The sequence below is a fragment of the Coenobita brevimanus genome, chromosome 88, assembly GCF_032717465.1.
Source record: "Coenobita brevimanus isolate Jiangsu-jjx chromosome 88, ASM3271746v2, whole genome shotgun sequence".
NCBI classification, from domain to species: Eukaryota; Metazoa; Arthropoda; class Malacostraca; order Decapoda; family Coenobitidae; genus Coenobita; species Coenobita brevimanus.
Genome location: NC_137041.1, coordinates 2,729,860 through 2,741,974, shown reverse-complemented (window position 1 = coordinate 2,741,974; position 12,115 = coordinate 2,729,860). Strand labels below are relative to the sequence as shown.

The following is a 12,115-nucleotide window of genomic DNA, read 5'->3' as shown; positions in this document are numbered from 1 at the left end:
AGAGAGAAAGAGGGAGATAGAGGCATGATGGGGAGAAAGGGGGGATGGGGATGGAGGTATGATAGGAAGAAGGGAAGGGATGACGTGGAGGAAGGGTGAAGGAAGGAAGGAAAATAGAGTTGTAAGGAAGGAACTTCAAGAGAAAGTGGATGTATTGAAGGGGGAAGGATAGAGGGAGGGAGAGAGAGGCGTAATGGAGGAGGAAGAAGGGACAAACAGGGAGAGTTAAGAGGAGGATGTGAGGGAAAGTGAGAGAGAGAAAAGTAAGTTACTGTCGTCATCGTCGTCGTCACTATCATTGCTCTCATCATCATTATTACTACTATCACCACCACCACCATTGCCATTATCATCATTACTATCACCACCACTATTGCAATCATCATCATTACTATCACCACCACCTTTGCTATCATCATCATTACAACTATTTCTTCCTCAGTAGCAGTGTATACATGTTCCGTACCTTCTCACTGATGTGGTCAGCCGGAGATAGTCTGTTATTGACAATCACACCTAGGTCCTTCTCTCTTTCTGATGTGTGTAGGGTTTTATTTCCTAACGTATAATCCCAATCAGGTCTTTTTTCACTTTTACCAAACTTATGCACACACGAGAAATGCGAAAGACATGATAACAGGAGACTATCACCTTACTACCCACACACTCCTCTTTCACGAGTCAAGTTTTCAAAAATCTTCGCTCTGCTCCACTGACAATATTTCTCATGGGGGAAAAAGAAAAAGTGTAAGGTATTTGTAGCCCGAAAAGAAGGGGGAATGGAGAATCTGAGTGTAGGTGGAGCCAGAAATAGAAGAAGCAGGTGAGCAGTGGAAAGGAGGGAGAGGGGAAAAATTTTTATGAGAAGGAGGGTCCAATAGATATATATAGAGAGAAGGGGGGAAAATAAATATATAGAAAAATAGATGGAAAGAAAAAAGTTAGAGATGAAAATATTAAATGAGATTGGAGCAGAGAAAGTAGAGGAAAATAAATGAAAGAAAGGACTTAAGTGAAAAATGTTAGATGGAAAAATAGAGAAAAAAGGAGGAAAAGCAGACAGACGGAAAAATGGTTAGAGGGAAAAGTAGATAGAACGAAGATTTAACCCCTACACCACGATGACCTATTTGTATTATTCTTGTTACCACCAGACTCATATATTCAGCGTAGGAGCGTGTTGTGGTTATGAAGGAAGGCCGCCCCTCCTCAGGTACCAATAGCCTCTTTGGAGCATAATAAAATCGTCTTAAGTGGTGAGAATAAAAGGAAAAGGCGTCATGGGATTGAAAGGGTTAAATAGACAACAACGAACGTCAGAATTCTATAGGATGAGATAGGGAAAAAAGGAAGATAAATACAAAAATCTTAGGTAACACGGTATGCAGATGTGTGTGTGTGTGTGTGAGAGAGAGAGAGAGAGAGAGAATTGCCTTATGAGGGAGAAGGAAGGAAATAGGTTGGGACAAAGATTGAGACCAAGAAATAAGGAGAGAGAGAGAGAGAGAGAGGGGGGGGGGTTATAAGACGTCGTGGTCTGAGTAATACCCATCTTTCTCTCTCTCTCTCTCTCTCTCTCTCAAGTATTGAAGATCCGGACGATATATGGGGGAGTCCACCTAAAGACTGTCCCAATTGATGGGTTTCCCCCTTGTCCCATCCCGTCCCATATATTTTCCCTTTTTCGATTTTCATGCAGGTTTTATGGGGGGTGGATGGGATTTTGGAGTGAGTGGTTCCGGGCTGTTGAGAGAGAGAGAGAGAGAAATTTCAATATTGCTCACATATGCAGGGGTTTGTCCAATGTTGAGACGCCATTTCTTACTAAGGGGTAGGACGTTTGTGTGTGTGTGTGTGTGTGTGTGTGTGTGTGTGTGTGTGTGGAGGAAAAAATCATAACATTAAAGAAAGTGACAAAAATATTTTGAGATTTGCAGGATAGATATTTTGTAAGGTGGTGGGGCTGATTTAAGTTCCCGGAGAGAGAGAGCGAGAGTACAGTATGCCGTAAGTCTGAGAGATAGTGATGTACCCAGATAACTCTCTCATCCCCCTGAAAAGGCCTGTCAGATTAGGCCCCCTCCATCACCCCCCCTCCTCTCCCCGTGTCTGCCCAATCCCCCTCTTCTCCCCGTGTCTGCTCAACCCCCCTCCGCCTCCTCTCCCCGTATGAAATAACTTCGTGTCAGATATGTCCTTGTAAGTCTGTGGCTTCTTTGAGGTACGTGTCAGGAGTGTCGCGTGCTTGAAAATGTAGAGGGAAAATAAACTGTCCAGTGTGTATGAAAAGAGGGGATAAAGTATGTCCAAAGTGGATACAGAAGGTGAAAAATAATCGTGTGAATAAAAGGGTGCATAATAATAGTATAATAATAATAATAAAGTAGAAATTTGTGCAGTGTGCATTAAAACATCAGAAAAATAATTTGCCCAGTGTACATAAATAAGGAAGAAAGATAATCTGTCAGATGTACCTGAAGGAGTAGAAAAAGATCCAGAGGGAATAACAGAACAGTGTATAAATATATTAATGAAAATAATTATATGTATGTAAATAAATAACTTTCCGACATAAAAAATAACTTCCTCTCAAATATATTCAGGTATCTCTTATTCTTTTTTCATCCAGGTGGCAGATGCATTAGCCCTCCTGTCAAATAACTCCAGCGTCTTTATCCCTCTTTCCATCACGACTGGAGACACACCTGGGGGGGGGGGGGAAGCCTTACATCTCATGCCTTCCCTCGACATTAGCATAACGGGGCGGCGAGATGAAGTTATGATGGTGAGGGCAGGGTAGGGTGTGGTAGTGGTAGAGTACGAGTATAGTAAGGTAGGGCAGGGCAGGACAGTGCTGGAGTTCAATACAGTAAGGTAGGGTAGAGTAGTGCAATATATGGTAAGGTAAGGCAGGATAGCGTATAGGGTAAAGCTAGAGTACAGTACGGTAGGTTAGGGTAGGGTTAGGTAAGGTAGAGTAGGGTAGGGTTAGGTAAGGTAGAGTAGAGTAGGGTACGTTAGGTTAGCTTCGTTTAGGTCTGGTAGGTTAGGTTAGATCATTGCCAGGGGGAAAAAAAAAATCTTTACATGTGGCGGCTCCCGACGACATTTGCATATCGGATGGCCGGAATAAAGTTGTCGGATTCACCCTGCTTAACTCCCTGCCTCTATCGGGGGACACTCTCACCGGATGCACCCGTTTTATCCGATTCACCCCATTCAGTCGCTATGAGTTGCACTGCCTATATCCGATTTATTCACTACCAGTCAGACGGTTTATTCACTTCACTGTTTCTGCTCTAACTTGGCCCCGATTTACGTACTTTTTCAGCTTACTTCACGTAGCTCAGTGGTAAAAGACAGTACTGTAACTCTTCAATCGATTTCCTTGTACATACATAGACATACATACAAACATGTACATACATATTTTTTCGTCGTAGTTATTTCTTTTCTTTCTCTCCTTTGCTTCTCCTTTTCTTCCACCCATATCCATCTCCCTACCATCCCCACACCACAGGCCTCACCCCACCTTCTTCCCTACAGGTACGATGTCTTGGTGAACGGGGGCGGTGCGGTGACCCTGCAGTTCCAGAGGGCGCCCTTCGAGCCCTTGACCGTGACTGTGCCCGTGCCATGGAACCAGATCGTAGTGCTGGACCCCATCGTCATGAGGCTCAAGGGCGAGGAGCCACACGAGGAACACGCCCAAGGTCAGTGCTTCCCACCTTCAGCTCCGTGATGTAATCTTTTGTTCTCCATTTTAATTTGGTGTAGAATTATCATCTCTGCGGTCAGTATCTTCCTTCTGTTCAGCCTGCTTACCTTCTGCTTGGCCTAAAGTTACACTTCGGTCAGTACTTACCTCCTTAGCCTGTTTACTTCCTTCTTGACCTAACATTACAATCTCTAGTCATTACTAACGAGAGTCTCAGGACGTCATTTGTATTCGTATACTCTGTTCACCTTGACCTAAAATTGCTATCTCTCCTGTTATTACTTGCTGTCTCTTTGGCCGAAGTTTGCCATCTTTCCGGTTAGTATTTCCTTCAGCCCTAGAACGCAGTTTTTATACCATACTCTTTCACTTTAACTTGGCCAAAAATTGCCATCTATCCAGTCCTTGCTTACCTCAAATCAGTACTACTCCTTTCAGCTCGAGATTTGTTTTTTTGAATACCCCTTTTCAATTTAGCGTTGACATAGAATTGTCATCTAACTGGTCAGTACTTAAACTCCTTCAGTGTCAGGAAGTCATTGTTATAATTTTTTCAGTTTAACTTAGCCTGAAATTGTCATCTCACTATCTTTAATCAAGCTTAAGTGCGAGGAGGCACATAAGTATATACCAGAGGTCAGTAGTTGCGTCCTTCAACTGCAGGTCATTTCTTCTTTTCTGAATCACTTTTTCTATCTATATCTATCTATCTATCTGTCTATCTATCTATCTATCTATCTATCTGTCTATCTATCTATATAAAATCATCATCATCATCATCAGCCGCTTGAGTATCCACTGCAGGACCGGCCTATCCCGACCGAAGTCGGGACAATACAGCCAATGTATCTCTACCAAGTGGCTTAGGCTGTCTGGTATATATATATATATATATATATATATATATATGTGTGTGTGTGTGTGTGTGTGTGTGTGTGTGTGTGTGTGTGTGCCCAAAAATTGACCTGAAATTGTCCGTTTCAACTCCAAGACTTTTTTTTTTTTTTTTTTTTTTTACCTTGGCCTAAAGTTTTTCAAAATCTGGAATGCTGAGTTGTCAGATGAGCACTAGACTATGGTGCGATTGTTTTTAAAGCTGATTCTTGCTTCTGTCTCCAGACGGTTTTATTTAGCATGTAATGTTCACTACAGTACATCTGACCGCACCAGTGTAAAGTGCCCCGTGTGTTTATCTATCTACGTGTGTCCATCTGTCTGTATATCTTTATAGCCAGACGCTTTAATCCCTGAAGGAGTGGCTACAAACAAATTTCTTTCATGTCACCGTGTGCTCCACCATCAAGCTGCCTTTTCTCCATCTCGCTCCCCCTCTCGCTCAAATATTTTTCCACCTCGTCCCTCCATCAAGGCGTCCCCTCTCCAGTTTACACACCCTCTCGCTCATATATCTCTACCTCATCCTTCCACCACCAAACCGCCTTCTCTCCAGCTAACCCCCCTTCCCCCTCATATACCTTACCGTCTCATCCCTCCAACATCAAGCTGCCTCCTCACTAACTCACACCCCCTGTCCCTCATAGCTCTCCACCTCATCCCTCCACCATCAAGCTGCCTTCTCTCCAACTCATATCCCCTCTCGCTTATATACCTCTCCACTGTATACCTCCATCATAAGCCTAATAAAATTGTCTGTCTTCAGCAAGAATAAAATAATTACAATTATTCAGCTCAGAAGAGTTGACGGTGTTATAGGTAAGGGTTATACGCCACCAGAAAAATGAAAATCGCTTGACGGTGGCCAGAACAAAATATCTAAGCGAGATCCTGATCTCTGAAGGGTTTACTTTTAGCCTGTATGGATGGTGTTGATGGTCATGATAAAGATGATGATGATGGTGGGTGGTGGAGATGGCGTATCGTAAAAACAAACCGAAAACAGAGGCGTAGGATGATTAGGAGAGACGAAAATAAAACGTGTAGTGCTGAGTGAACTTAATATATTTTTGGATGATGACTACGACGACGGTAGTGGATGTGGTGGTGATGATTAGCTACAGTTAAAAAAAAAAAAAAAATGAAGCAATCTAAAACAAAAACTATGACGAGAGCAATTAAAGGAGAGATGGAGAGAGTGTGTCACAGCAAGACCATAGTCCTACGCTTGTAATACCTCTGCCGTAAGTAACACTCCCTGAGGTCACGTCCATACCGAATGCTTGCTGGTGCGGGTGAGTGTAGACTGAAGTCCTGCATTGCCATAATTCCTACAGTTGCCCCAAACTTCTAAAGGTTACAGTGATGCAGAACCCCCGCCCTCACCAGCATGCATTCGGTGTGAACGTGACCTGACAACGACATCTCTAATTATCCCACACTGGCGTACAAAAGTAGGGTGAACCGTATAGAATAATTATACTTACATTCAGTTAAGAGTCATGAATTGCCGAGAGACATCGAGAGGGTCATTGTGGAAGGAGACGAGATCGAGACGAGAGAACGGGGGACGAGATCGAGAGGCCGAGGAGATGCGAGACGACGACGCAGACTAATCTCATACATCAGGGTGAACGAGCCAGTAAACATGTTGCTCAAGTTCATCCAACATCTAACCTCCCTAACATTTGCTGCCAGCTCTCTAACGGTGATTTAGTTGGGCAAATAGCGTAGGACAGTGGTTCTCAACTGGTGGTCCGTGGTGACTTTTTGGATGGTCCACAGGACGTTCACTATATTTGGTAATAAACTGGAGATTGGTGCATATACTTTTAAATTTGAAATTTCGGTACGAAAAATTTTATCAAAATAAGTAATTGGCCATTCATTTTATTGTATTATTCCTAGTGATTATTCCAGTATGACTGGTACTTACCCAAATCTGTCAACACATGCAGTCAGATGTCTTCTGCCATTTACATCAACTTCCAGGTGTGAGAGCAGATTTTCATGTTTGTTGCACATTAAGTCCAAACAGAGGAATCGGCTTGCAATGGAAAGCAATATTCATTGTGCATTATCAAGTACCACTCCTAACATTGAAAAACTTGTCAGTGAGAAGAGAATCCAAAAGTCTGGTTGCAAAGAAAAATGTTAGTTGTATACTTCTACATAATTTCAAAATTCTGTTTGTTAGAAATAAATTTCACAGCAAAATGTTAGAGAAGTATTCATGTATTTCCTGGAAATTATGTTTGGAAGAAATATATTTCAGACCAAAATGTCAGCTGTCTACTATTTTATACTATTTCTCGAAATTCTATTTGTAAGAAATATATTTCTAACCAAAATGTTTGGTGTCTATGTTTTATTTATCATTAAAAAATGAAATGTTCCACGATATCTTTTTTATTTAGGCTGGTGGTCCATGGCCTGAAACGAGTTGAGAACCACTGGCTTAGGAGGAGGACACTAGTGAAAAGTAACGAAAATAAAAGTAAATGATAAGAGGCAACACCCGAACACCGAGAACACAATGATTTAGTGCAGGGGTTCCCAACTTTTATTTACCCATTACCCCATTTTCCACACCTCCCTTCACTCATTACCCCTCATTGCTTATGTTTCCACAATTGCATTTTAGCTGCTTAACATTTTGATGCCTAGATTTTAGTTTGAATGTAGGACTTAATTAAAGGTTAGGCTAAAACCAAGAGAGTTATTGCAAGGAGTAATTTATTTTTATTATTAACACTGATACCAAATAAACATGACTTTAAACATTCATCTCTGAATTTTGGTATAGGTCTGAAAGTCTATCATAACTGGTATGATTTTTAGATTTTTTTTTTTTTTACCTCCCCCATTACCCTTCACAAAAGACCAAATTACCCCACTTGGGGTAATTTACCCCAGGTTGGGAACCCCTGATTTAGTGGAACAGATAAAGTGAAAAATAAACTAGAACGAAAACATCATTGAAAAAGAGAGAGAGAACACGACTTGGAATACTTAGGCAGTTAAAGCAGAAATAGCACTAGGACGAGAACATGAGCATAAATAACACCTAACAGCACACTGATTTAGTTGACACGGCAAAACGAGAATAAAATATCATGAACACGAGAGAGAGAAAACTAGGGCAGGTAAAGCGGAAACAGAGCTATAACCAGAACACTTAGAGTAAAAAAATGGAACGCTAGAACACGTGGATTTAGTTGAAAAGCTAAACCGAGACAGAAATATCTAGATGTGGGCAGGTAAGGCGGAAGCAGAACTACGATAAGAAACAAACAAAAAGTGGATTTACTTAGAGGGGGGGGGCAAAACGGAAATAAAACTCCAGAACACGGGAAAAAAAAAAAAAAAAAACGTGGGCAGGTAAAGCGGAAACGAAACTACGATGAGAACACTCAAGGGAAAAAAAAATTGATTTAGTTTAGGAGGCAAAGAAGAGAGAGAGCGAGAGAGCAGACATTAGCAGGGAATTGTGGAGAAGGTGTCCATGTTGGGTGAATAAGTGAAGAACTGGAGCGGTCATGAGGGGGGAGGAGGAGGAGGAGGTAATGAGTGTGTGGAGGGAAAAAATGGGGAGGGAGGGGGGCAGAGATGAGGCTAAGGAGAGAGAGAGAGGAGAGAGAATGTGTAGAGATGAGGTAGGAATAAAAAGGAAGGAGGGGAAAGAGATGAGGCCAGGAAATGAGGAGGGAGAGAAGGGGAGATGAGACTGAGAGGAGGGAAAAATTAAGGGAGAGAGATGTAGGGTAGAGGGGGAAATGAGGAGGGAGAAAATGGGAGATGATGTGGAAATAAAAGGCTAGGAAAAGAGGGATAATGAGGTAGAGAAGGAGAAACTAGGAAGAGATGTGACTGGAAGAGATGAATTAGATAGGAAGAGGTGGTAATGAGGAGGAGGAAGCGAGTGTGGTATTAAAGGGAAAATGAGTAGGGGTGAGAACTGAGGAGAGAAAAGAGAGGTATTGCCAAGACGTAATGTTGAGAAAGAGGGAAGAATGAGAAGTGTGACTAGGAGGGAGGGAGAGAGAGGTAATGAGGAGAAATGAGAAGGTGTCAGTGTTGCTTGAGTTAGTGAGGCAGGGAGGGCGTGGTCATGTGGAGTGTAATGAGTGTGGAGGGAAAATGAGAAGAAATGATGATGATGGGACAGGCTGGGAAGATAGAAATGAGAGGAGGTGAGAGAGACAGTTGAGAAATGCGGCTGGAAATCAGTGATTAGTTAGGGGTGAGAGGAAGAGATACTGAGGAAGGAGAAATGAGGAGGGGGTTAGGGAGAGAAATGAAGAAGTGATAATGGGGAGAGAGGAGAGGGATCATAAGGAGGGAGGGTGTTAATGGATGTGGAAGGGGAAATGAGGGAAGAGAAGGGAAGGTGATGTGGAGAGATGAGATTGGGAAAGGTAGATGAGAGATGAGGAGAAATGAGATGGAAAAGAATGAGGAAAGGATGGTTATGTGGATAGGAGGGTGTGGAGTGTAATGAGTGGATGGGAAAATGAGGAAGGGGGGTGGGGAGTGTGGGAAGAGATAGAGAAGAGATGGAGAGATAGCGATGAGAGATGTTGACAGGGAGAGATGAATGGTGTAATGAAGGTGGAGGAGAAAATGCGGAAGCGTGAGATCAGTGAGAGAGAGAGAGAGAGAGAGAATGTGGAGGGAGGGGAGATAATGATGAGAGATGAGAAGGTGTCCGTGTTGCGGGAATTAGTGGGGTCAGGGAAAGGTCATGGGTGAGGGAGTAATGAATGTGAGAAATGAGGGGAGGGAGAAATGAAGAGATGAGGCAGTGAAAGAGGGAAAAGGGAGGTGACAGGCTTGGATGGACATGAAAGAGGTGGAGGAGGGATAGAGGGTATTAAGACCTGGGGAGGGGAAATGAGAATGAGAACTAAGAAAGAGAAATGAAACATGATAAGAGATAAGTTGTAAAAAAGGGAAAAGAGTGAATTAATGCAGGGTGGGCATGAGGTAGGTGGAGATGAGGGATGTGAAGAATGTGAAGAGAGAGATCGGGATGGGTGAGGTCTGCTAGGGTGAAGAGGAGAGGAGAGGACATGAGTAGGGGAGGGACGGGACGAGAGGAGTGCGGGGAAATGAATAGTGTGTGGGAGAAAATTGGAGAAGAGAAATGAGGAGAGGGAGGAAGAGGTAATGGTGAGAGATGAGTGTAGAGGGGAAAATTGAGAGAGAGGGAGAGGGAGGGTAATGTGAAGGGATGCGACTGGGGTCCGTAATCTAGTTTGAACAGGGGGTCTCTTGGCACCTCTTCCCAAGCAATTTATTCTGCATCTTTCATCATAACAATTGTACGTTATTGATACTGTTTTGATATTGACTTGTTCGCATCATAAACATAGGATATTGTGGGGTAAACTGCAAAATAAGTCGCTAAGGAAGAGGTGTTACACTATGAAAAAGTTAAAACGGGGGAGTCGTATATTTTTCTCCTGTCTCCGGACGATTTTACTTAACGAAGGAGAGAGACATCGCACTGGAGATTTCATAATTATATAGATACCGGTATGTATATAAGTAGATGGATAGCAGATAGGTAGATAGATAGTCTTCAATAGCCCCTTCACTACAACGAGGCTTCCCTAAGCTGGATAAAATCGTCTGTTAGTAGCAAGGTTAGATTGACAGTGACGGCCTTGGGGTGAAGGGTGAGCAGAGGAGGGGAGGAAAGGAAAGAATGAGGAGGAGGAAATGGAAAGAGAGAGTAGTGAAAAGGGGGAGGGGGGAAACAGGAAGCAGAGAAGATGGATAATTGATTGATAGGAGGAGGAAACAGTGAAGAGTGCATGGAAAGGGGAGAACGTTGGCGTAGAGAAGAGGGAGGGGGGAGGGATGGAAGGAATTAAGAAAGAGGGGAGGGGAGGGAAGGAAAGGAGAAAACATGGAGGAAATAAAAATAGGTGGGGTTAGGCTTGTAAAGAAAAATTAAATGCAGAGAGACTAATTACGGGCAAAAAATGAAAGGCAAAGAGAGAGAGAATGATGATGAACAGAGAATAATGAGAGACGACGTTAATGGTGGTGGTGGTGATGATAATGAAGCAGGGAGAGTAAAGTGAGGTGGGGTGAGGCAGAGAAATAGAAATGAGGGGAGATTAGAGGGAGTTAATGTAGAGGAAAACGTTAAGGTGTGGAAAAAAAAAAATAAGCACGTCCGTCAAAAAACATAGAGATCTTCTAGAAAAAGAAAAAAAAATGAGGGAAAAGTATTAGAAAAAGTGAAATGGGAATTGGGGTTGAGATGGGAGGAGGAGGAGGAAGATTGTGATGGTGATAGGAGGAGGAGGAAGAAAAAGAATGTGGTGCTGAGGAGGAGGAGGAAGATTGTGGTGATGATAATGAAGAGAAGGAAGATTGTGATTATGATGAGCAGGAGGAGGAAGAAGAATATGATGTCAGCTCTGATAAAATAATGGAGACTGCATTGAAAGAGAAAAAAGTTTGTGGGCATTGAGGAAAAAGAAAATTAAAGGGTGTGATTGGAAAACTTGTGAGCGAGAAAATGAGGCAAAAGTGAGAAGAAAGAAGAAGAAAGTCTGGGAATAGAATTGAAACTCACAAGGGAGAAAATTGGAAGGAAAAGGAGTGTGAGAAAGGAATAAAGGCGTGAATTATTATTAGCGTAGAAAAGGCGGAAACAAGATCCAGAGGTTATTCCGAGATACAAGAGAGAGGGGGGGAGAGTAGGGGGAACAAGGCTAAAAAAAAATACCGTCTAAGAGGATAAAGGAAGAGAAAAGAAAGCGTTATTTTCTAAGGCGATATTCTATCTATCTATCTATTGCCAGACACCATAATCCCTTAAGGGGTGGCCATTTGACTTTGAGTTATTTGTTTTAAGGGGTGGGGCAATAACCCTCCACCAACCCACTTGTTCACACGTAGGGAGCACGTATGGTTTGGTTATATGGTTACCACCCACCGTTGTAAATGGTTTCTTGGCTTACAGGAAACCATTTGGCTTGTCACTCAATGTAAAGCCACCTGTAAAGGAAAGAAAAGCAATAAGAAGTGACAGGAAAGATGGGAGAAAAAGGAAGAGAGGAGGGGAGGCACAGAAAAAGAATGATAAAGGCTAAGGAAGAAGTAGGCAGCACTACATCAAGTGAAGGCGATATTGCTTGGAGATATAAAGGTAAAAGGTATTATTATCGGAAAAAAGATTGCATAGATTAAAAAATAAATAGATCGTGGTAATAGTAATGATTTTAAACCATCATCATCGCAATCATTTTCAAGACCCTTTTATCCACCTAAACATGACGTTAGATATGATCCAGAAAGGAGAAATATATAAGATATAGTAGTAACAGTATCGTAATAATTAATAATAGTAATAATAATAACAATGATGATGTTGATTAAAATAAGAAAAAATAAATCCGAAATTCAAACAAGCAAAAAAAGTCTTAAAAAGTGTCAGGTGGAAAGTGTTGGGGGTCGAAAAGATTATCCCTTAATGAGAGAGAG

At 42.2% G+C, this 12,115-nt stretch overlaps 1 protein-coding gene across 1 annotated transcript in view; it reads left to right on the top strand.

Annotated features, from left to right (window-relative positions):
* Ten-a (Teneurin-a transmembrane protein) overlaps positions 1–12,115 on the top strand; it is a 475,834-nt gene that overhangs the window by 376,362 nt on the left and 87,357 nt on the right. The window contains 1 exon segment of the mRNA XM_080281215.1: positions 3,547–3,713. Coding sequence (XP_080137341.1) covers positions 3,547–3,713 — 167 coding nt within the window.